Source organism: Hemitrygon akajei, chromosome 5 (genome assembly GCF_048418815.1).
Source record: "Hemitrygon akajei chromosome 5, sHemAka1.3, whole genome shotgun sequence".
In the NCBI taxonomy this organism is placed as follows: Eukaryota; Metazoa; Chordata; class Chondrichthyes; order Myliobatiformes; family Dasyatidae; genus Hemitrygon; species Hemitrygon akajei.
Window position 1 is genome coordinate 79886588 of NC_133128.1, and position 26449 is coordinate 79913036.

The window sequence follows — 26449 nt, forward strand, 5'->3', positions numbered from 1 at the left end:
GACTTGATTTATTAAGTCTGATTTGATTTTTATGTTGAATGGTATTTATAAATATTCTTATATTTAAATTGGTATTACAATTTTTTTTAACTGACGTTGCTCATATTACCTCAATGTTGATACTTCAGGAGGTGAGGTAGGGAGTGGCATCAAAATAAATGGAAGTGAAGCTTGGTTACGAGAATAATGCTGCAATATATTTGTTAACTAGTATTTGCTCTTAGTTATTAATGAATTAAAGATATTTTCTCAGTTAAAATCTGGCAAAAGTAAGAAAAGTTTGCTTTAAATTCTGTTTCAGAGTAAACTAAGTTCAGTTTTAGAAGTAGATGGAAAAGATAAATTATTATAAGTAAATAGATTGAAGAGTTCTCTTTGTACACAATGCGGCAACTTTTCCTTCTATTTACTTATAACTAGAAATTGTTTTCTGTACTCTGGAGCAGAGAATTCTGCTCACTATTTCCATAGTCCCAAATTACTCTCTGATATCAGTTCAAATTGTGCCAATTATTAAGGTATCTATTTAGTTTATAAAATAAAATAATTCTCTCTACATTTCTGTGTGTCTTTTACATCTGTGTTTCTTTAATTGATGAATCATCCACTAATGTGAATGCCTTTCCTCGGTTTACCTTGACAAGATCAGTTACGTCTCTGTATCCCTCTAAAAGTTAAGCTCTTTAGAGGCATAAAGTTTAAAGTCCTGCCTGAAATGTCAACTGTACTTTTTTTCTATAGATGCTGCCTGGCCTGTTGAGTTCCTCCAACAATTTGTGTGTGTGTAGCTCAGAATTAATGACCATTTTATTAGGTCTGTCAAAATGTAAATTATTTATCTAAGAGGCATTCCTTGTTACTTCAGCTACATACAGTGTGGTCAGCTCAAGGTGCACAGACATAATTAAAAAATGTAAAATCTTTTACTGTATACTGCTCCATCATAAAAAAACACTCCAGAAAAGAACCTATATTAAAGGATAAGAGGAGATTACTGATGCTGGCGGTCCTGTTAGTGTACTTTGTGAAAACATCCTCTCAAGTGGCTCGTGTATGATACTTACTGGATAATAATTGGAAATGTTAGTTTTTTAAGAGAGAGGAAAGAGGAGGAAACATCAGGGTTCATTACTTGGTGTTAACTTCAACTGGAGGAAATCACCAACAAATGGAAGTGGTAAAACAAAAAAAGACTGTTATATTTTATCTTTTTTATTCTACTGTTACCTTAATGTAGACTTTGATATTGGAAAAAATAAAGTATATTAATATTGCAATGCTGATTAAAAGAGAATTCAATGATTAAAGATTGTGATGGTTTTCAATTCAAAGTTTAAACCGGAGTAGCTGACTAAGTTAGATAATTTTGAATTTTTATTAAATATGAGATTGATTTGCACATAGACAGTTTTAACTATTTAACCAGTTATCACTAAAGCATAGACAGGGTATGTATAGCTATGGGGTTCTCACATGCACATTTTTTTCCTTTTTTTTTATACTTGTAACTACATGGAAGGATACTATTCAGTTCATTTGGTCCATGAGGGGAGGGCAGCATCCTGTTAGTCTAATTCCCCTTACTTTTTATTTTCCTATATCTCTGTAACTTACACTTGCATGTTCCTATTGAATTCTTGAATCCATTGAATTCCCCTTCAGTTCTTTGAGCCAATTACCTAATGAAGGAGTTTTCAGAATGTGGGAGGAAACCAGAGATGGGATTGAGCCAACTGTTGTTTTGCTGTGCTTAGCTAGTTCACTTGGTAAGGGCAATGTCGTGTGAGGTAAATGTTGACAGATAAATATTGACAAGACACTAGATTGTTGGGTACATCCAGGTCTAAATACTGTTTTATCCTTGTTTGATTGATGCACATGATTGTTCCTATGTATTTTTCTTCTAGTTTCAATGTTGGATTTCTTCTTCTGTTATTAATGGATTGTGTATCATTCCTTATGATTTGAGATTGGTTCTGCAAAATTTTTCTCCATAAATGCTCAAATTGAATTTAAATTCGTACCTCTGCTTGAAGTGTTTGCATGTTTCTAATGGCCCAAATGGCCACTTTCTGTGGTGGAAGCTTTGTTTTATAGAAAATACTTCACTCTAATTGAAAATTGAAGGGTTTCCAAATGTAAAGTTTGATGGTAGATTTTGCTATAATTTTCCTGTACGAATCCTTTTATCGTGCTGTGTCTGATGGAATGGAGCTTTGTATAATAATTGAAATATTTCCATTGCATTTAAGACATAACATATGATTTGATTATGCCTGAAAGATTTGTCAATATTTTCTGCTATGAATGCGCAGAAAAGATTAATTTTGATATCATAAAATGTAATGAAATGGTTTTTAAAATGTATCAATCAAAGTACCATTAGTACAACACAAGGAACTGGAAAGGAAGATGTGTTAATTTTGTGGTGCATATTCCGTTACTACTGCTACCAAGTAGCCAATTAGAATGTTTGCCTCTTGAGTCTAAAAGTAATGCTGTCATAAGAATTAGGAGCAAGAGTAAGTAGGTCATGCAGTTCTTTACATGTACCATTCAGAATCATGTAATGATGAGCTGCATGATCCTCATATCCCTTGATTCTCATATGGTCCGAAAAGGTATACTGATGAGCTGAGCAAACCAAGCCCTTTTGAGTGGGCTTTCCAAAGACTCAGTCTCACAAAGATCTCTTTCCTTATAGATAGATAGATAGTTTATTGATCCCAAAGGGGATTACAATGTCATTGTAGCATTACAATTGTACAGATATACAGTATTAGAAGTAAGAAGAATAAATAAAAAAAAAGTTACTTTAAACAGTCTAACGGTGGGGGGGTGGGGGTGGAAATCATCATTTCCCTGGCTCCAGGTCGACTCATTGTAGAGCTTTATGGTTGAGGGTAAGGATGACCTCGGAGCGCTTTTTGGAGCAGTGCAGTTGTCTTTCTCTGTTATTGAAAGTGTTCTTCTATTCAGCTAGCATGCACATGTTGAGAAACAGTGTCCAGAATTGCCAGGATTATCTGTAGGGTTCTTTGTTGTACCACAGCTTCCAGTGTGTCCAGTTTGATTCCTATAATGGAGCCAGCCTTTCTAATTGGTTTATTGAGCCTGTTTGTCATCACCCGTGTTAATGCCATTGCCCCAGCACATTACCATACTGGCGACAACAAACTGGTAGAACATGTGAAGGAGAGGCTTGCATACTCCAAAGGACCTCAGTCTCCTCAGGAAGTAGAGGCGACTCTGGCCCTTTTACACAGCCTCTGTGATAATGTTTTCCACACAGTCGGGAACCATTCCAGGCTGAGACTCAGATTGAAAATGCTCTGGACAACTCCACACAGCTGCTCAGCAAACTCCTTCAGGACCTTGGGGTTCATACCTTCCAGTGCTTTGCTGTGTCTGAGTTTCCCCAAAGCCCTATTCACCTGCTCAGTTGTGAAGGTGAGTCAGTGATGACTGGTGTGTTGGTGGAAGGTGGGGACTTGGGGAGATGAAGATTGGGACAATAGTAGTTGGTAGGTGCAGGGCAAGGAAGGCATGTAGATATTAATAGCCTCTGTTGTTCATCACATGTTGAACTGGAGGAGGAATGAGAGGTGGCATTGGTTCTGAGGGAGTATTGGGTGACTCAACATCTGGAATGGTGTGCTAAGAGGGGTGTGAACAGGAGGGTAATTGTCAAGCCTACTGAAGAATTAGTTTAACTTATTAGCCATTCACAGTTGCATTCTGAGGCTCTACAGCTAGGCTGATTGAAGCTGGTGATGTTCTTCATGCTTCTCCACGCCTCCCATGTGCTACTCTGCCCAAGCTTGTTCTCCAGCTCGAGATTCCTCTATCATACTATTATACTATTCCTCTTTAGCCACCTTGATCTTCTCCTTTCACTCCCTCTGCATATGTTTCAATTCCTCCCTGTCTCCTGATCTAAAGGCTCTCTTTTTGTGGTTCAGGAGAGTCTTCAGGTGACCCATGGTTTGTTGTTCGGGAAGCAGTGAACAGTCCTTGATGGTATTGCAATGTCCACACAGGAGTTAATGTAGCCAGTGATGGAATCAGTAAGTCCATTACTGTCCTCCCCATATGGTTTGCAAAATACATTCCAATCAGTAATCTCACAGCAGCCCTTCATGGCCTTGATGGCCTCTGGAGACCATTTCTTTACTGCCTTGGGGGTAACTAGCTGTTGCTGTACTTTGGGTTTATACAAGGGTATGAGGTAAACCAGGTTGTGATCTGATCTTCCATGTGGGGGTAGGGCTGTGGAGCTATGTGCATCTTTAATGCTTGCATGCAAGAGGTCCAGTGGTTTATTTCTTCTGGTATGACATTTGACAAACTGATGGAAGGTGGGTAGGGTTGTTGAGAGAGAAACATGGTTGAATGATATGCATTGGGATGCAGAGTCTGGAGGCTTGTGATGGTAGTGTGTATGATGTCACACACAGTGTCGGGAAGGTGGAATGTAGGCAACAAGCAATATGGCGTGGCTGAACTCACATGGATGCAAACTCACAGCAAGCACTTTTATGTCTGGGCTGCAGATTTGTTCTGTCAGTGAAGTGTGACCAGGATTACACGATCTGTTGTTCATAAGCACAGCAAGTCCACCTCCCTTCCTCTTATCACACTGTAGATGAACTTTGTCTACTTGTATCATTGAAAATCCATTCACAGTGGCTCTGGAATCCAGGATTTGCTTGTGTAACAGTGTCTCGATGAAACTCATAATGCTGTACTTCTGATATTTGTTCTGTGTCCTCATGAATATTGCTAGTTCCTCCATTTTATTTGCCAGGAATCAAAGTTAATGGTTAGTAGATCATTTCTAATGGGTAAAAGAGCATCCTTTGGTGAACGAGTAAAACTAGCAATTCATAAATCATAACCTTGTACCCAAAAATGCTCTCAAAAAAGTTTTTTTTTGAGAAGTATAAACTAATTTTGGAACTTAAATCCTTAATAGGAAGCAAGGTGTTACATAAATTTTGAGGCTTTCTCCTCTGCGCCTGCCCCCCCCCGTCACGCCTCCCCCTCTCTCTGTCGTGCCTGCCCCCTCCCTCTGTCGCCCCCTCTCTGTCGCACCTGCTCTCTCTCTCTCTCTCTGTCACACCCTTTTCTCTCTTTTTTTGTTACTCTCTTTCTGTCACACCCTCCGTCTCTCTCTTTGTCGCACCCTCCGTCTCTCCCTCTGTCTGTCACACCCTCCCTCTCTCTGTCATACCCTCTCTCTCTCTGTCACACCCTCTCTCGCTCTGTCTCTCTCGTTCGCTCTCTGTCTCCCCCTCACTCTATCACATCCTCTTCCCCCCTCTCTTTCTGTCACACCCTCCCTCTCTGTGTCATCCCCGTGTCAGCTCTCTCCCTACCCTTCCTTGTCACCCTCCCTCCCCATCCCTGTCACCACCTCTTCCCTCTGTCACCCCCCCGCCTGTGTCTCTCATATTAAGGGTATATGATTTGTAATTGATTTTTAGTCCTTTGCAGGAATTCAAGCAGCAATCAGAGCAATTGTGTTCAGGTCCATGTTTTACCCAGCCCAGTAGGATCTCTTCCTGATTTCAAATAGGATAATTGAACTCTGACCTGACTGTACCATTTATAGCTTTGGATTCATTAAAGTAAGTTATTGAAGTACCATTCCAATGTAAAATTTCTGCAGTTTGCCAGACTGGTTTAAAGTTGCTTCCTGGTTTCATGGGTTAAGAATTGGTCCCATCATTTTGTTCACTGATATATAAGCCAGATGACATGATACTGTTTCCAATTATGGAGAGTACAGAATCATTTAGAAAGTCTTTGTAGATAGCCATTTTCTACGGTGCAAAATCCACAGCAAAATAGTTGTCAAGCAGCAGAATGTTCAACTGAATATTGAATGTATCTTGCAATAATAAAAGGCTATGGCTGTTAGAAATCTGAAATTAAAGTTCCAGAGATAATTAGCAGATCAGGCAGCATGTGTAGGTCAATAACAAAAACCAATTTAGGAGCGCGTGCAGGCCACATCTTTTCCATTTGATAAGTTCTTAGCTGAACTGATGGGAACCTCAATTTACTAATGTATCTTTGCTCATCTTCCACCCCCATCCGCATCAGGAATTTGTCTTAAAAGTATTTAGAGCTCTGCTTCTGCTGTCACTCTGAGAGGAGAATCTCAGTCTTGTGATGCTCAGAACGTTATTTCGTGTCTCCAGATTTTTGTATGTATTTATCAACCTTTCAGTTCTCTAAACTCCCTTGCTGTAAGACTCTAGCAAACCTACAAAGTGCTTCAGCATATTTGTGTCCTTTTTTAAAAAAGGAAAGCCATAATACAAAGCTCATGGGGCATGGGGAAATTCTTCACTCCCTATTAAGCTGCCTGAGCTTTTTAGATATCTGTTTTTGAAACATTTTGCTCTTTACTGCAACCTGCTTGGTGTAGTCATTTGTTGAATGGCACCTTTGTGAACATATGTGGCAAACCCCATCTCTAAATTGCCTTTTTCAAACAGTGGGACTGTTCTGCATCATAGGTGCTGTCAGATTTGAATGTTTGAATGTCTCTTGCCATGACTAATGCATAAATTAAAACAGAATAAATATACTATTTATATTTTAAAACAAACCAAGAAAAAGTGAAGTCAATTAAGGAGAATTTAATTAAAAAGCAAAATAGCTTGTTCAGATAGGTTAAGATGAGGCAGGTAAGTGCACTGACTTCGTTGAGCTTTAGATTGAATGGTTGATTTAATTCTGCTCTTTGGGCTGCCAGGCTTTTGTCCATTTAAATGGAGGTGGGGCGGCTGGGAGTGAGTGGGTTGAATTACATTTGGTGCCTTTTAATTGGAAATTTTGGGCCATTAGTTTAGTTTTCTTCTGCTTGTCTACTTTGTATTTCAATTTTGGACTGCATGTTGCAATGCTTACAAGTATGAGAGAAGAAATTAAAGTTTTGTGTAATAGTTTCCTACTTGCTGTATAATTGTGGAAGCTGGTAAAATAGAGGAAGAATTTTCTTTTTTCAGTAAACCGTTTTCTGAATGTAACCACAGTAAACTATGGCTTGAATGCCCAATTCTGGTTGTAGATTATATCCAGAGTCATGTGGTTCTGTTTTGTTGAGTGGGGTTTGTGCATTCAACCATTTAGAATGTTACAAGACAAAGCTTTCTTGAAGAATTTTTCAGGTACTTGGTAAAAGTCATTGTCTTGAGTGTTTGTAATCTTATCTTTGCCATGACTGGTCTGAATGGATATTATGTTATGAGTTAATAGACAATAGGTGCAGGAGTAGGCCATTTGGCCCTTTGAGCCAGCACCGCCATTCAATGTGATCATGTCTGACCATCCACAATCAGTACCTCGTTCCTGCCTTCTCCCCATATCCCTTGACTCCGCTATCCTTAAGAGCTCTATCTAACCCTTTCTTGAAGGCATCCAGAGAATTGGCCTCCACAGCCTTCTGAGGCAGAGCATTCCACAGATCCACAACTCTCTGGTTGAATAAGTTTTTCCTCAGCTCTGTTCTAAATGGCCTACCCCTTATTCTTCAACTGTGGCCTCTGGTTCTGGACTCCCCCAACATCAGGAACATGTTTCCTGCCTCTAGCGTTTCCAATTCCTTAATAATCTAATATGTTTCAATCAGATCCCCTCTCATCCTTCTAAATTCCAGTGTATACAAGCCCAGTTGCTCCAATCTTTCAACATATGACAGTCCCGCCATCTCGTGTAGGCGGCGCAGCACACGACAGCAGCAGCCTTTTTGATCTGGTGCTACTTTAATTTAGTTTTTAAATTTAATTTAAATTAAATTTAATTTTATGGCACAATTAGGGTTTAGGGCAATGGATAACAGAGTGACTATCTACCATCGCCAGATACTGCTACAATACAGAGGTTGCCCAAAAACGAACCTTCATGAAAATCTGCTGGTTAGATTGCGCGACCTCGGCTTGCTGACGGAATCGGGCCTGCAGTCCTCGGTATCGCCTGATGCCGGTGGCCAGAGGTGGGGACAGCGTAAGTGGTGTGCGAGGAAGCGGAAGCGAGGCGAGCGGGCAGGAGTCCGTGCCAGGAAAAAAGTAAGCCCCAGCAGGCCGGCCCTCCCGTCCATTCTGCTCTCCAATGTCTGCTTGCTGATGGAATCAGGCCTGCAGTCCTCAGAGTCGCCTGATGCCACTGGCTAGAGGTGGGAACAGCGTAAGTGGTGTGCGAGGAAACGGAAGCGAGGTGAGCGGGCAGGAGTCTGTGCCAAGGAAAAAACAAATCTTAGCCGGCCGGCTCTCCTGTCCATTCTGCTCTCTAATGGACATTAAATTGGACTACATCTGTGGCAATGATACACTCGGCGCGAGTACAGAAACGGACGGAATCCTGGAAGCCGCCATTCAGCTGTTTATATTATGTTACAGATTTTTCCTCCAAGCCACCGGACTACCAACCTATTGACCTCTGCTGTGCCTATTGTCTTGTTTATTATTTATTGTAATGCCTGCACTGTTCTGTGTACTTTATGCAGTCCTGGGTAGGTCTGTAGTCTAGTGTAGTTTTTGTGTTGGTTTATGTAGTTCAGTGTAGTTTTTGTATTGCTCATGTAGCATCATGGTCCTGAAAAAGTCTTGTTTTTACTGTGTACTGTACCAGCAGTTATGGTCGAAATGACAATAAAAGCAACTTCACTTGACTTGAATTAACCTCTTGAACCTATGCTGCACTCCCTCAATAGCAAGAATGTCCTTCCTCAAATTTGGAGACCAAAACTGCACACAATACTCCAGGTGTGGTCTCACCAGGGCCCTGTACAACTGCAGAAGGAGCTCTTTGCTCCTTTACTCAACTCCCCTGGTTATGAAGGGCAACATGCCATTAGCTTTCTTTACTGCCTGCTGTACCTGCATGCTTACTTTCAGTGACTGATGAACAAGGACACCTAGATTTCGTTGTACTTCCCCTTTTCCTAACTTGACACCTTTCAGATAGTAATCTGCCTTCCTGTTTTTTGCACCAAAGTGGATAACCTCACACTTATCCACATTAAACTGCATCTGCCCACTCACCCAACCTGTCCAAGTCACTCTGCATTCTCATAACTTCCTCTTCACATTTCACACTGCCACCCAGCCTTGTGTCATCTACAAATTTGCTAATGTTACTTTTAATCCATTCATCTAAATCATTAATGTATATTGTAAATAGCTGCAGTCCCAGCACCAAGCATTGCGGTACCCCACTAGTCACTGCCTGCCATTCTGAAAGGGGCCCGTTAATCCCTGCTCTTTGTTTCCTGTCTGCCAACCAATTTTGTATCCATGTCAGTACCCTACCCCCAATACCATATGCTCTAATTTTGCCCACTAATCTCCTATGTGGGACCTTATCAAAGGCTTTCTGAAAGTCCAGGCACACTACATTCATTGGTCTCCCTTGTCCATTTTCATAGTTACATCCTCAAAAAATTCCAGATTAGTCAAGCATGATTTCCCCTTTATAAATCCATGCTGACTCAGACCGATCCTGTTACTGCTATCCAAATATGCCGCTATTTCATCTTTTATAATTGACTCCAGCATCTTCCCCACCACTGATGTCAGGCTAACTGGTCTATAATTCCCTGTTTTCTCTCTCTCCTTTCTTAAAAAGTGGGATAACTTTCGCTACCCTCCAATACACAGGAACTGATCATGAATCTATTTTGAATCAAGAATCAAAGTTCATTGGAACTTTGGGTTAAAAGAGGAATTTTGTATTTCATCTTTCTCAAAATATAAAATTAGAGATATTCAGCCCATCAAGTTTATAGGTTTTTTTTTGGAGCAATCCCAGCAATTACATTCCTCACTGTAGTCTCATACCCACTCATCAACTCCCCTGATTTTCTTACTACTCATCTACTCAAAAGGCACATTAATCCACCAACCATTCTGCCTTTGGGATATGAGAGAGGATGGTGGTTTTGGGGGAGGGGAGGTAAACCATGCAGTCAAACACGGAATGTACAGCCGGACAGCTCCGAATCTAATCTGAGTTGATGAACCTGAGAGCCGTAGCATTCCTATTTTTAATCACTGTGCTGCCCTTGTCTAGATAGACAGACACACACACACACACACACACACACACACACACACACACACACACACACACACACACACACACACACACACACACACACACACACACACACACCTGCCTCCCCCTCCTCTCCCCCTCCTCCTCCTCTCCCCCCCCCTCAAGATATGGTCGTGGCTGACATCCTGAGTTGTCTGAACATTTAAACATGAATGGAGGTAGTTCTGTGGAACCACAATCGCTGCGTTCTAACAGACATGGCGATTATAGAAACCTACCTTGTAGCATAACAGGCTACAATGAAAGCACAGAAAGGGCAGATAGGTTTTTTCCAATTACGATTGCACTGTAATCAATATGGCACACATAATGCAAATAACAATCAATCAATTGCATTATAACCAATTTACATTACGGAATCAATATATAAGATCTATCACTTAAGTTTCAAATTAATGTAAAATTGTTATGTGTGATATGAACAACAAAAATACATTTCTTCTATCCCTGAATTCCTATAACATTAGAAGAATTGCTAGAAATGGAGAGTTTGCTTGGCAAGTTGGTTAATAAGGTCTGAATTTTAAACCAAGTTACTCAGCAAACTCTCCCTTGTGGGTGCCATGGTAGCATAGTGTTACAGTTTGAGTTGTCAGTGTTCGGAGATCATTTCTGGCATTGCCTGTAAGCAAATATGTTTGTTCCTTCCCGAGGGTTTCCTCGGAGTGCTTTGGTTTCCTTCTGCAGTCCAAAAACGTACAGGTCAGTAGGTTAATTGGGCATTGTAAATATTCCTGTGATCAGGCTGGGGTTAAATCAGGGAGTTGCAGGGCTGTGTGGCTTGAAGGGCCTATTCTGTGCTGTATCTCTAAATAAATTTTTTTAAATTTTATTTTATATTTAGATTTAGTTTATTATCATAACAATAGCTTTTTATTTCTTTTTACATAAGATCTAGTACAACAGAAATATAACTTACTTCTTTGTTTCTTATAGGAAATAAAAAAAGATGCAAAAAAAGAAAATCAACCAAAAAAACCTGCAGAGGCGTGTGGAGGCGAGTTCTCCAATGGCAGCCTGGTGTCTTCAAATGAACCTACTCTTAAGAGTCCTGGCAAAGGTAAATTTACAATGCCCATAATTCTGACTAAAGTCGGTACTGAAACATTTGCATTAGCTTTCGCCTAAAGTTCCCAGTGTTAGAAAATGTATTCACCAAATTGATTCACCTTATGGAGAAAATATTCCATAGTGAGGTTAGAAGGTTTCTCACTGACAATTGTATGATGTTTAATTAATTTTGTCTCTCTTCAACCAGTTCCATATACATGTGACACAAGACTAGACAACACACAGGCATTGATTGATAAATAGCAAATAGCCAGGTAATAACTATCTCCAACAGGACTGGGTTTAACCACTAACTGATCAGGGCAGTTAACTTCATTATGTCAGTTGTGGGTCAGTTATAAATGTTAACAGCCAATGAGGCTCTGTAAATAAGTGAATGAACATATTGTGACGTTCTGGGTGGGGGTGTGGTCGACAGCCTGTCCCTGCATTTCTTATGACCAGTACTGTTTATTATTCTTGTGTTAAAATGTTTTTGTGGGATTATGGTGGGAAGTTCCAGTTTGTTTATTGTTATATTTTAGCTTGGGTTATACAGTTACTTGCTTTTTTATTTGTGGGTCACCCTAACTGTAACTGGGGTCTGTGATGGTCACCTCCCCCGTCAGTGTGAGACTGGTTGGGTTCACTCTGTGGGTCATGGTGCCCAGTCTGTTTTGTGTTTATCACAGTAAAGCAGTTGTTGAGTTAAAGAGCTACATTGTCTGTCATTATGGACCAAATGCTCGCCACATTGGTGTCAGGAGTGGGATGTGAGATTGATGATGAGATTGAAGAGCTATGACAGCAGATAAAGTGCCTTAACACCCAGGCAATAAGATGAGGGTGAGCAGCATACCGAGCAGTATGCCTCCCCTGCATCCACGGGCAGGGCTCATGAAGACGGTACCTGGAGGGAGAACCTGGGAACAGAGCATTGTGCCTTCCCACAATGAAGTTCCCTGAGTGAAGCGAGCATACCTAGGCTCCCCAGGTGCAGGAGGACAGAGCGGGGCGCATCACTCACCTCCGTAGCGACCCACACTGGGGAACCCAAGATGCCGTAACCATGGCAGACAGGAAAATCAAAAGGCCTTGACGATTTGCACCTCAAGGTCTACCCTGAAGCTCCCCAGATATGACAGTACCAGCTGCCTGGAGCCTTACCTGGTGCAAGTCAAAGTTGCTGCATGGCATAATGGGTGGAGCCTCACCGAAACAGTGGTGCATCTTGCCCTGGTGCTGGAGGGGGATACCCTGCAGGCCCTCCTCAACCTATCGCTGGAGAGCAGCGTGACTACAGGGCGCTTGTAGTGGTGCTCGAGCGGTGTTTCGAGCAGAGGCCATGGGTGGAAGCAGTGAGGGAAGAACTGTGCAGCAGACGGCGCTGTATGGGAGAAAACTTGGGGTGCTTGAAGCAGATCTCCACCACTGTGCTGGGCATGGCTACCCCGAGTTCCCTCCCGCGGCCCAGGAAGAGCTTACCCTCCACACCTTTGTAAAGGCGCTGACACCGGAGCACCTTTGGCAGCATGTTTGCCTGACATTGCCATCTTCGCTGGATGAGGCGCTGACTGAGACAGAGAGGGCACTTAGCCACCCAATGTTTTCCAGCATCGCCCCCCATGCAGTGAACCTGGACCTGTGTCACTGAGGCAAAGGAAGAAACTGATGAGGAGGAGCCTGCGAGACAGGTTGGAACAGCGCCGCGCCGACCCCACAGCCGGCCACAAAACAACGTCTGCTACTGGTGTGGTGAGGCAAGTCATTTGGTGTGCCGCGCACTGCCACCACATCACAGCTCAGAGCAGCCATTGAGAAATGCTGAGTGGGCAGCGCCACCTGAGTCCTCCAGCAGAACCACTCCATTGTCGCCCCTCTGGGTGGGCTGTTTGGATGAAGAGCAAGGCTTATACATGGACTGCGTGGTGGAGGGCATCAGATGCTGTGCATTGGTGGACACTGGGTCAACCATCACTATCATCCGTCCCGGTGTTCTCCCTAACATGGAGCTTCCTCGTCTGTCATTATAGACCAAATGCTCACCACAATATGTTTCTACTGTATGTATGCATGTGAATCTGGTCATCTACTATTGGATACTTTGCCTGAAAGATTAGTTCTGAAAACTGCTATTAAAGATAATAGTTGTGTGCCATGGAAGTTCAAGAGGAAAGTAAATTAAAATTTGTTGAATGAATATGTAATGCTACAAAGTGATATACTGTAGTATTGATACAGTAGTTGCTGCAGAACTGGCTTTTGATGCTTTGCTGTGGGTTCTGGGATTTTGAAAATGCCAGCAAAGTGAAGCATCGGTAACTGTTCTCAAATATTAGCAGTCTATAATCAAAAACAAACTGGCTGTGGGTGTTGAAAACATTGATGATATTTAAAGTCTAATGCAAGTGCATCACAGGTGAATGAATGTCAAAGGAAACTGTTTTCCTGGTGAAATTGGTTTCACTAATTCTCTGATTTTATTTCCTGGATTTTATCTTGACTCTGGGTCATTACACTTGAATTTTCATTGAGACAGCTTGAGCTGTTGCAATTTGAGTGCTGATACTTTGCTTACATATTAAGTACAGTGGTATTTTTAGTACCTGTACTATTGTATTGAAACATGAAGTAAAATTTGTTTACAACAAAATAGGGAACTGAAGCTGCAGCTGCACAGCTCATGCAGGAGAATAAGGAGGAGGTAGCTAGGGTCTACAGGGGGAATAGTCACCCCTAAGTTGCAGAAGGCAAGTAGCTGGGTGACTGTCAGGAAAGGGAAAAGAAATAGATAGACAGTGAAAGTACCCATGTGGCCCTTGGCCCTTCCCCCTCAATAACAGCTTTAGATTCATTCTGGGGGAGGGACCAGCCATGGAGGAGCTGCAACAACCAGGTCTCAGACGCTGAGTCTGGATCTGTGACTTGGAAGGGAAGGGAGAGAAGAGGGGTCCAGTGGTGATAAGGGAATTCAGTAGTTAGCAGACAGAAGATTCTGTGGATATGAAAGAGACACCCAGCTGGTATGTTGCCTCCCAGCTGTCAGGGTCAGGGACATCTCAGATCAGGTCCTCAGCATTCTAAAGGGGGGAGTGTGAGCAGCTAGAAGTCGTGATACATATTGCTACCAATGGCATAGGGAGGAAAAGGGATGAGGTCCTGAAGTGAAAATATAAGGAGCTATGGAGGAAGCTGAAAAGCGGGACTTCAGGGATAGTAAGTTGCTAGATTGTTGCCTGTGCCATGTGCCAGTGAGAGTAAAAATTGTGTGATTTGGCAGATGAAAGTGTAGCTGAAGAATTAGTGCACTGATGAGGATTTCAGATTTGTGGAGTATTGGGATCTCTTCTGGTGAAGGTATGACCTGTACCAAAAGGACAGCTTGCACCTGAACTTGAGAGGGGCCAATTTAGCTTTTGGACAGGGTTTAAACTTATTTGGCAGGTGGATGGCAACCAGATTGATGAGGCACAGGATGGGACATTTGGTATACAAGTAGAGGCAGTGTGTATTGAGACTGTGAGGAAGGATAGGCAGTTGATCGGGCAAATTGCAGTCAGGGTTGGATGAAGTTTGTCTATATCAATGCAAGAAGTATCAGGAATCAGGGTGCTGAACTTGACACAAAGGTCAGTATAATGAACTACGACGTTGTGGCCATTATGGAGATTTGTCTGTCACAAGCGCAGGAATGACTGCTGAATGTTCCGGGGTTTTGATGTTTCAAAAGGGAGAGGAAGGAATAAAATCCTCATTTAGCTTTTCCCATCCCCTTTTCCCTCTCTTATCTTAACTCATTGCCTGCCCATCGCCTCTCTCTGGTGCTCCTCCTCCTTTTCTTTCTTCTGTGGCCTTCTATCTCTTTCACCAATCAACTTCCCAGCTCTTTACTTCAACCCTCCCCCTTCTGGTTTCACCTATCACCTTGTGTTTCTCTCCCCCCCCCCCCCCCCCCCACACACCTTTTCAATCTGCTCCTCAGCTTTATTTCTCCAGTGTTGCTGAAGGGTCTCGGCCTGAAATGTTGACTCTACTCTTTTCTATAGATGCTGTCTGGCCTGCTGAGTTCCTCCATGTGCTGCACATGTTGCTTGGATTTCCAGCATCTGCAGATTTTCTCTTGTTTCTTCTATCTTACCCATTTTCCTTTTTATAATTTTATGTGCTTCTGTAAGATGCCCAACTGGTTGGCTGGTGCAGAAGGATATTTTTGCTCAAAGGTTATGTAATAAGAAAAAAGAATGTTTGAAGGATGCTAGCCAGCTAGTTATTGACCGTTATTGTTGAATAAAAGCTTGGTAACCTGCCTGACCTCTGAAATGTCACTTGCAATGTGATAATGCTCAGATAGCTGATTTAGTTGTGTACTTTAAATCAAGAAATTGGAATTAAAAGCTAAAATCTAAAAGTAAAACCTGCAGCTGCTGGCTCTAATTAGCAGGTCAGGCATGTGAGGAGAGAGAAACAGAATCAGACTGATGACTTTTACCCCAAAATAATTGCAGAACTGAAAGCTGATTGGATCTTCCTTATTTTAAGAAATTAATGTATCTGACTTGGTCAGGGAATTTCCTTGCAAACTATGGATTAAGTCAGTACTTGGTTTGATGCTTAGGGTAAAAGAATATGTAAAATGTTGGGCCAGTGCTGGCAAATGGAACTTGTTCAGGTAGACAACTTGGTCTGTGTGGATCTGTTTTTGCACTGTATGATTCTGGCTCTAGATCTTCTGGTTATATTTAGTCAGTTGATGTTAGTAAGGTGTTTCACGAAGTCCCTGATGGGAGGCCAATCCAGAAGATTAGGATACATAGGGACTGCGGTGAATTGGCTGTTTGCATTCAGAACTGGTTTGTGCATAGAAGGCAGGGTAGTGGTCAAAGGGACTTTTTCAAGCTGGAAGTCTGTAATTAGTGTTGTTAAACAGGGTCTGTGCTGGGATCTCTGCTGTCTGTGATGTATAAACAGTTGCCAGACAAAGTTTATGACCTCTTAGCAATTACCTGGTGTTCTGCATTAATTACTCATAAGATGTGGTCTGATCTTCATCGAAGTCACAATAATAGACAAACACAATCTGTCTAAACTAATAACACACAAAAGTCTTTATTGAACACATAATTTCAGGTTGTGTATTGTATACATTGTCTGATATTAAATAAAACTATTGAACATTGTTTAATCATTCACAGGCTGGATATAGTATGTGAACCCTTGTATTTAATAACTGGTAGAACCTACTTGAGCAGCAATAACCTCTACCAAACATTTCTTGTAGCTGCTGATCAGACTTGATCAACTGTGGAAGAAATTTTAGACCATTCCTCCATCCAAAACTGTTTCAGTTCATCAACATTACTGGGATGCCTTGCATGAACAGCCGCTGTCTGGTCATGCCACAGCATCTCAATTGGGTTAAGGTCTGGAATCTGACGACCGTTCCAAAACATGAATTTTCTTCTTTTTCAAACCATTGTTTTATTGAATTAGCCTTGTGTTTTGTGCCTTGTCTTGTTGCATTATCCAGCTTCTATTAAGCTTCAGGTGACAGACTGCTACCCTGACATTCTCCTGCAAAATCTCTTGTTACAATTTTGAATTCATTGCTCCATCAGTGAATGCAAGCTGTCCAGACCTTGAGGCAGCAAGCAGCCCCAAACCATGTTGCTCTTTCCACCCTGCTTCACAGTTAGGATGAGGTTTTGGTGTTAGAGTGCAAATTCCAAATATCGCTGTGTGCATTTCTGCCAAAGAGTTCAACTTTTGTCTCATCTGTCCACAAAACATTGCAGAATGTTCAGTTGGTCTTTTGCAAACTTGAGATATGCGGCAGTGTTTTTATTTGGAGAGCAGTGGTTTCCTCCATGATGTTCTTCCATGAACACCATTCTTTTCCAGTGTTCTTCTTATAGTGGACACATGAACAAAGACTTTAACAAGTTCTAGAGATTTCTGCAGGTCTTTTGCTGTTACCCTTGGGTTGTTTTTCACCTCCTTCAGCATTGTGCGTTGTGTTCTTGGTGTAATCTTTGCAGGATGCCCACTCCTATGGAGAGCAGCAACTGTACTGTATTTCCTCCATTTGTAGACAGTTTCTCATACCGTGGACTGATGAACACTGAAGTCTTTAGAAGTACTTTTGTAACCTTTTCCAGCTTCGTGCATTTCTACAGTTCTTCTAAGGTCCTCTGAAAGTTGTTTTGATTGAGACATGGTGCACATAAACAGATCTTTCTTGAGAAGAGCAGGCTCCGTCAGTAACTTGATTTTGTGTGTCTTTTATAGGGCAGGGCACCTCTACAACCCACACCTCCAATCTCATCTCATTGATTAGAACACTTGACTCTAAACAGGTTTTGTAGAAGGCATTACACCTGAGGTTCACATACTTTTTTGAACTTAGAAGTGATTATTTAAAAGGTGTACTCAGTATTGATGAGAAGTAGTGCAATTGTTTATGTGTTGTTAGTTTAGGTATATTGTGTTTGTCTGTTTATAGTGATTTGGATGAAGATCAGAACACATTTTATGAATAATTAATACAGAAAACCAGGTCATTGCAAAGGGTTCACAAACTTTGCGTCAATAGGGAGATATATGAAGCAAGAGTTGTGTTCATTTCTTTGTTTAGTTTACAAGGTTCTGTAATTCTGTTAGTGCATGTTGATACAGAAGTCTGGCAAATTATGGAACAGGATTCAACCAAATGCTCATCTTGACAATGCACCATCATTCAATAATATCATAGTTGATCCAACCTTGGTCTCAAAACCAGTTTCTCAGCCTCTCCTCAGTTCAAACATCAAGTAAGTTTTTGCCTTCTCGGGTCATAAGTGTTGACAATTCAAAAGTCACAGTCCTCCATTAAGAGGAGAAATTCTTGTGGTTGTTCCACTCAAATTGGCACCCATCTATTCTGAAACCAGGTGCCCTCAATTTAAATATGACCAAACATCCTCTCAGCACCTATTCTGTCTAACCCTGTCAGAATGTTTGATGATTCAATAAAATAACCTCTCATTCTTCTAAAATCCAATCATTATGGGCCCAACTTGAGGAATATTTCTTCATATGTCCCAGGTAACAACCCTGTGCATTACCTCCAGTGCAACTATATCCCTCCTTAAATATGAACTTCACACACTCACCAAGCTACCTTGAAAGTTCCCTTCTTTTATACTTTGAATGCTTGCAAATTAAAGATCAACATTCCAGTAGCCTTGATAATTAATTGCTAGATAGTACATGCATTCCAATCTTTGTTCCATACACTAGGGCATCCTTTTTTCACAAAATTATTTTGTCATCCTGCTCCATTCTCATTTTTACTTCCAAAATGCCTAATCTCATATTTATCCTCATTCTGCTCCTTCCAAAAACAAAACTCACATAAGCTGTCTATATCCTCATGCATACTATTTGTATCATACTCCACTTTTACTAACCTGCCTATCTTAGTACCATGTACCGATTTGGCCGCAGTGCACTTGATTTCTTCAACCAAATCATAAATTTCACTTGTAAGTAGTTGATGCCCAGCACTGTTTTCTGTTGCATCTCACTGGATACTGATTGCCAATCTAAAAATGATCCAACTTTGTTTTAATTCATCAATAATCCATGCCAATATCTTGCCCTCATCACTGCACTCTTTTGTGGCATGACCATTAATATTGATGCCTTACCGAAATCCTTTAAGAATATCTACTTGTTCCTCTATATCCATCATGTCTGTTACATCCTCAAAGAGCTCCAGTAAATCTGCTACATAACACTTTAGTTTTAGAAGACTATGCTGGCTCAGCTTGATTGTCTGATGGTTTTCCAAATGTCTTGATATGACCATGAAAATGAATTCCCCCATTTTCCCCAATTATAGATGGTGGGCTAACTGGCTTATTGTTTCCTGATTTTTGTAACTTTTCTTACCTGAATCTTGGAATGCATTGTGTTTTTTAAATAACTTTTGGTATTCTTCAGATTGTTGTCAGATATGTAGTGGATATTCAGGTTGATGGGTTGGGTATTCTTGCCAATTGGTCCTTTTGGATGAACAACAAATTAATTTTGTTTTGTTAAAAGTTGAATCAATGGCAATAAAACTTCCATTCATATATCATCTTCATTGTTGTAAGGTTTTTCCAAGAGGTTGTTGTTAACGAAAGCAAACAAAAATTAACTCTTCTTAAAATGAGGAAGTTGGGTTGATGGACTTAGAGGTAGATTTAAGAGGTGGAGGAAATTAAGAAAAGGAGTCCGGGTTTTAAAATCATGATGGTAGAGCTTGTGGAGCAGTTTTCTGTTGTGTAATTATTCTCTATTGTTTTATATCTCATCCTTTTTTGTTGGTCAGTTAGCTCACCAAATACAAATAAAAACATTATAGTGACTTCATTGTGGTTGGTGAATGAACCAACTAACAGAACAAATCAACCTTAATGCTACCTGGGGTGAATGAAAGGAACCACATTCTTCATCCACATTGCAACTTCCCCTTTCTCCCCAGGGTAGATTCATATCAAAGGCTTTGGCACTATGTCATGGCACAGCACAAAAGATGCACTTTTCTTTAACTACTCGTGCGCCTATTGTAACTTTCCAGGGTTGGGAATATAGGACAAAAGGGTTGAGATAATTTTTCAGACTTGAATCACTTAAATTCCTGCAATGTATGCAGATGCTGGGGTCCAGGAAATATTGGTCTCTGAATAGCATTGATACATTTTTTGGGCTTTGGTGAATGAACTAAGATCTTCAGGTAATCTTGATCCTTATCCCTCTATAAAGGGGCCTGATAGGTTTGTTCTAACTAATCATACTGCATTTTACCCTTTGCTATAATAGCATTCCCATGTCTGAGTAATTAATTTAAAATTGCTGAACTCTAAGCACTGATCTTTGTAATGTTTCACAACTCACAAGCTCTGCTATTTACTGCCTAGTAAAAGTTGTTAATCTTGTTAATAGCTGTAAAATCTTAATAAATTTCACTTTTATCCTTATGGAATGTCTTTGAAGAACCAAGGGTTTCGGCCTGAAATGTCGACTGTACTCTTAGATGCTGCCTGGCCTGCTGAGTTCCTCCAGCGTTTTGTGTGTGTTGCTCGGATTTCCAGCAACTGCAGATTTTCCTGTCAGTAATTTTAAGGTCTTTATTTAATATGCAAATGTGAGATGTTTTGCCTTAAGGTGTAGCATTTGCTCACAAAGACATGATCTTTATTCTTTGAAACAGTTAGTTGATTGAAGTTGTTAGACATTTCAATGTAATGATGATAATAAATAAACTATTTTGAGATTTGTTATTGGAGATGGTAGTGAACAGAGAAAAAGCAGGAAGACATTACAAATCAACTTAATCTGAGGCTCTTGCACATCTTATACTTATAAAATTGAGTTAAATATTAAATGGTCATTAGTCCATATTGACCATAAGACATAAGAGCAGAATTAGACTATTTGGCTCATCGAGTCTAATCCACCATTCAATCATAGCTGATCTTTTTCTTCCCCCTCCTCAGCCCCACTCCCCGGCCTTCTTCCCGTAACCATTGATGCCATGGCCAATCAAAAGCCTATCAATTTCCACCTAAAACACACCCAATGACCTGGCCTCCACACCAAGTGATAACAAATGCCACAAATTCACCACCCTCTCGATAAAAAAATTACTCTGCATCTCTGTTTTAAATGGACACCCTTCCATCCTTAGACTGTAGCCTTTTGTCCTAGATTCTCCCACATTAGGAACCAACCTTTTCACATCTACTCTGTTTCGGCCTTACAACATTCGAAAGGTTTCAATGAGATCACCCCTCATTCTTTTAAATTCCAGCGAATACAGGCCCAGAACCATTAAATGTTCCTCGTATGATAACCCTTTCATTCCTGGAATCATCCTTGTGACCCTCCTCTCAACCCTGTCCAATACCAGCACATCTTTTCTTAGATGATGATCTCAAATCTGTTCACAATACTCAAGGTGAGGCCTCACCAGAATTTATAAAGCCTTAGTATCACATCCCTGCTTTTGTATTCTAGACCTCTTGAAATGAATGCTAACATTGCATTTGCCTTCCTCACCAATCACCGACTCAACCTGCAAGTTAACCTTTAGGGTGTTCTGCACAAGGACTCCCATGTCCCTTTGTATCTCAGATTTTTGGATTTTCTCCCTGTTTAGAAAATAGTCTGCACATTTATTTCTACAACTAAAGTGCACGACCATGCATTTTTCAACATTGTATTTCATTTGCCACTTTCTTCCCAATTCTTCTAATCTGTCTAAGACCTTCAGCAGCCTTCCTGTTTCCTGAACACTACCTGCACCTCCACCAATCCATGTATCATCTGCAAACTTGGCAACAAAGCCATCTATTTCTATGTTTCTATTCCATTATGTAAATCATTGATATACAGCATAAAAAAAAGTGGTCCATAACCTTGCAAAACACTACTGTTCACTTTCACTGGCAGCCAACCAGAAAAGGTTCCTTTTATTACTACTCGCTCCCTCCTACCAATCAGCCACTGCTCTAACCATACCAGCAACTTTTATGTAATACCATGGGTTCTTAACTTGGTAAGCAGCCTCATGTGTGGCACCTTGTCAAAGGCCTTCTTAAAGTCCAAATATACAACATCCACTGCATTTCCTTTATCTATCCTACTTGTAATCTCCTCAAAGAATTCCAGCAGGTTTGTTGGGCAAGTTTTTCCTTTAAGGAAACACTGCTGACTTTGTCTGATCTTGTCCTGTGTCACCATGTACTCGATAACCTTATTCTTAACAATGGACTTCAAAGTCTTCACAACTACTGAGGTCAGACTAACTGGTCTATAATTTCCTTTCTGCTGCCTCCCTCCTTCTTAAAGAGTGGAGTGACATTTGCAATTTTGCAGTCCTCCGGAACCGTGCCAGAGTCCAATGATTCTTGAAAGATCATTACAAATGCCTCCACAGACTCTACAGCTACCTCTTTCAGAACCCTAGGCTATAGTTTATCTGGTCTGGATGACTTGTGTACCCTTAGGTCTTTCAGCTTTTTGTGCATCTTCTTCCTTGTAATAGTAACTGCACTCACTTCTCTTCCCTCACACCCTACAACACCTGGCACACTGCTAGTGTCTTCACTGATGCAAAATACTCATTTAGTTCATCTGATATCTCCTTGGCCCTCGTTATTATTTCTCTGGCCTCATTTTCCAGTGGTCCTGTCTCCACACTCACCTCTCTTTTATTTTTTATATCCTTGGAAAAAGTTTTTTTTATCCATCTTGATATTGTTTGCTAGCTTACTTACATATTTCATCCTTTCTAAGCTAATGATTGGTATTACGAGTGGTAATAAAAGGAACCTTTACTGGTCAGTTTTTGCAGCAATGCGATGATGCCTTTTTTCTGCCCCACCATTGCTGGTGCCCTGTTAGTTGCGAGGCCAATTAGTTTCGACACATTAAGTTTCATTTCTGACATCATTTTCAACAAAGTTTCAAAAATGTCTGCTCCAGTAACCATGTCCTTCATAGGAATTATTTGAATAAACTTCAAAAATTTGAAAAGTTGGGGTCACTCCTTGCACAAACACTGCAAATTGAGCAGTGTCTCTCAAATCCGTGCTCTCATTAAACGTAATTGAAAAAAATGCAATTAGTTGCAGGCATCCCTTAAACAACTTTTAACATCTACTGACATTTCTTCAACTCGCCGTGCAATCATTCTTGCTGACAGGCTGATAGTTGCAAATAAAGATTTCTTTTTAGGACAAACAATATCCACCACTGCCAGTCAATATTCTTTGACAAACTCTCCATCTGTAAAAGGCTTCATCTTTTCTGCAGTACGTTTTGAGACTTTGTAATTGGCACAGGTATTTCCTTAATTTTCACTGGAATTTTCACTGAAAGTGTCTTGGTAATTTTGGCACTCAGTGTCTACCTTCCTGTGTTTTGTATTCATTGCATTGGATTTTTTTTCTTCAATTTTATTTCGAAATGCGAGTCATTCAACAAGTATCGTAGCACCTGTAAATATCTGGATATTTAGTGTGGGTTTCTTGTTAAAACACAGATGTTTACAAATTTGCAGATGTTTCTGTTTACAAATTTGAATGATCCCATCTGAAACCCTGTGTGTGTATGGAGTGTATCTAATACATATTAATAAGATAGTCTGCCTTCCCATCATTGTTATATACCAGTGTTTGGTTTGGGAAAAAATGGAACCTGGAGCCAGTGTAACACGACACCTTGCATGTCCATCAGTGTGGTCACGTGAAACACTCAGAATAAGGAAAAATTGCTTGCGGGCTGGATAAGCATAGTATCCCAATATTTGCTTGCGGGCCGGTCAAAATAGCTTCGCGGGCCAGATATTGCCTACCCCTGTTGTAGGCATTCAACAAATTCACTCTCTTGGGATCCATTACCAACCTGATTTCCCCAGTCTACCTGCATGTTAAAATTTCTCATGACTATCATACTATTGCCCCTTTGCACATCTTTCCTGTTTCTTTTCGTGATCACATCCCAGCTACTGTTTGGAGGCCTGTATATAACTGCCATCAGGGTCCTTTTACCCTTGCAGTTCTAAACATCGGAAAGATGGCACTTACCCATTATCGTCCTCCTTTCAAACACTGGGAACCCCTGCTTGCTTGATCCATGGAAGAATCAGCTCTTACACTGCCACTATTTCAGAAGATGTGCTGGAGGCGATGGAGAAGGGCTGGCGTCCTGGTGAGGCTGAGATGGCGTGCAAATTGACCGCTGCTCCCTACTGGACAACAAGCTGTGCGAATTAAGAGCCAGAATCTCCTACCAGTGGGAAACAAAGGAGTGTAGCGTTCTGTGCTTTGTGGAGACCTGGCTGATGGAGGAGATAATGGACCATGCTGTCGAGCCCTCCGGGTTCTCCCTATTCTGGACGGACAGGTCAGAAAACCTCTCTGGGAAGAGTAAAGGAGGAGGGGTATGCTTCATGATCAACAGTGCTAGGTGCGACCCCCAGAATGTGCATGCTCTCAAATCCTTTTGTTCCCAGACCTGGAATACCCGGTGCTGCTGTGTATACCCTACTGGCTGCCCAGGGAGTTCACGGCTGTTATCACCACAGCGGTGTACATTCCGCTACAGGCTGATACTGACCTGGCTCTCAAGGAATGGTATGAGACCATCAACACGCTGGAGACTGCACACCTGGAGGCTGCCATCATCGTCACCGATACTTTAATCGAGCATGGCTGACTAAAGTCTCTCTGAAGTTTTGTGGTATGGGGTAGGGTGCCCACCCTTCCTGACAGTCTGATGGTATGCTATCTTTGTTGTTTTTACCATCCATCTTATCCTGAGTCCCTTCACTGCAGTTCCCATCTGCCTGCCAAATTAGTTTAAACCCTCCCAACAGCTCTAAGAAACCTACCCCCAAGAATATTGTTCACCCTAGAATTCAGGTGCAACCTGTCCCTTTTGTACAGGTCATACCTCCCCCAGAAAAGATCCCAATGATCCAGTACCTGAAACCCTGCCCCATGCACCAGCTTCTCAGCCTTGCATTTATCTGCAAAGTCATCCCGTTTCTACCCTCACTGGGGCATGGCACAGGAAGCAATCCAGAAGTTAATACCCTGGAGGTCCTGCTTCTCAGCTTTCTGCCTAGCCCTCTAAATACTCTCTTCAGGAACTCATTGCTTTTCCTTACAATGTCATCGGTAACCAATAAGTACCAAAACATTTGGCTGCTCTCCCTCCCTCTCTCTCCACAATGCTGCAGACATGATCCGAGATGTCCCTGATCCTGGGAGGCAACATATCATCTAGGTGTCCTGTTCTTGTCCTAAGAATCTCCTGACTGTTTCTCTGACTATTGAGTCTCCTATCATTACCACTCCCCTCTTCTCCCTCTTTCCTTTCTCCACTACAGACTCATGCTCAGTGCCAGTAACCTGGTCTCTGTGGCATTCCCCTGGGAGGTCTTTTCTCACAACAGTATCCAAAACAGTATACTCATTATTGAGGGGAATGGCCACAGGGTTGCTCTGTGCTACCTACTTATTCGACTTCTCATTTCTTCTTCTGACTGTCACCCAGGTATCTGCCTCCTGCAACTTAGGGGTGACTACTTCCCTGTAACTCCGATAGATGATATCCTCACTATCCCATACACCTCGAAGGTCATCCAGCTGCTGCTGCAGATCTCTAGCATGGTCTTCAAGTAGTTGCAGCTGGATGCACTTCACACAGATGTAGTTCCCTGGGAGACCCAACAATTGTCATGAAGAGAACACGATCATTTAAACTACATTGGGTATCCCCGACACAGTAAGAAAAAAGGGAAACTTAACAGAAATTTACTCAGGATAACTTACTCAGGGCCAACGCCTCTTCCGAGCCGAAGCCTCCCTTGAGCCAAAACCTGACACTCACATTCTCACCACTGGCCTACTCTCAACAATGACTGCTCCACTTGTTCTTTCTGTACTTTTATTTACTCCTCTCTGCCCTGCTCCTGCCGCTGCTTTGGCTGCCAGAATGACACCGAACACCTGTGAAGCACTACTGTTAAATGAGTGTCAGTGACCTGTGAGTAACCTCCTCACTGTGTGCTGCGCCCGCTGCTGATTGGGCTGCTGGAATATTGTGCTGAACATAAAACATATTTGCTTGAACTAAGTATCTACGAAGAGTAATTTGAAATAATTAGAACAAATTTAGGAGTGTGGAGTGCTGAGGGAGATTGGAGAAAGTTGGCCATCGAAGCCTATTTATAAATATATCAGTTCTACCTAAAGAGTTATTGAAGTATAAAATATTGGCTAATTTGGATGGATTAGGCAAAGAAACACAAGTTTTTTTTTGTGGTATATGTTGGTCTGAGAGAGGATGAAAGGAATCAAGTGCAACACTTGGGGACTATATAACAAGATTATATTTGCCTTTGTCTTCATAATGGTTACATAGACAGATCACATTACCATCTACAGCTATTATTTTCAGGGTCAGTTTTCTTTTACGTGCTTTTTATTGGTAGAAGCACCACCCTGTTAGTATTCAGCGATTTAAAAGTTACATTGTCATTGTTTTTTTATGATAATTGATTATGTATATATTTTGCTGTAATCCTGTTTCAAGAAACAAGAGAATATAAAAAATGGAAAACACCTTAGCTGAAAATTGAAATCAAAAAGAAACTGGCAGCAAAGGTATTTTGAAGGGTGTATCTTGTTCTGTATAACTACACATGCTGATAGTAACTTTACAGTGTTTCAAGGTCTGA

At 41.3% G+C, this 26449-nt stretch overlaps 1 protein-coding gene across 3 annotated transcripts in view; it reads left to right on the forward strand.

Annotated features, from left to right (window-relative positions):
* Positions 1–26449, forward strand: part of sh3kbp1 (SH3-domain kinase binding protein 1) — a 225587-nt gene that overhangs the window by 40167 nt on the left and 158971 nt on the right. For all 3 annotated transcript variants that reach the window (XM_073045869.1, XM_073045870.1, XM_073045871.1), the window contains one exon: positions 11062–11185. In XM_073045869.1, coding sequence (XP_072901970.1) covers positions 11062–11185 — 124 coding nt within the window. The remainder of the gene's footprint in view (positions 1–11061; positions 11186–26449) is intronic.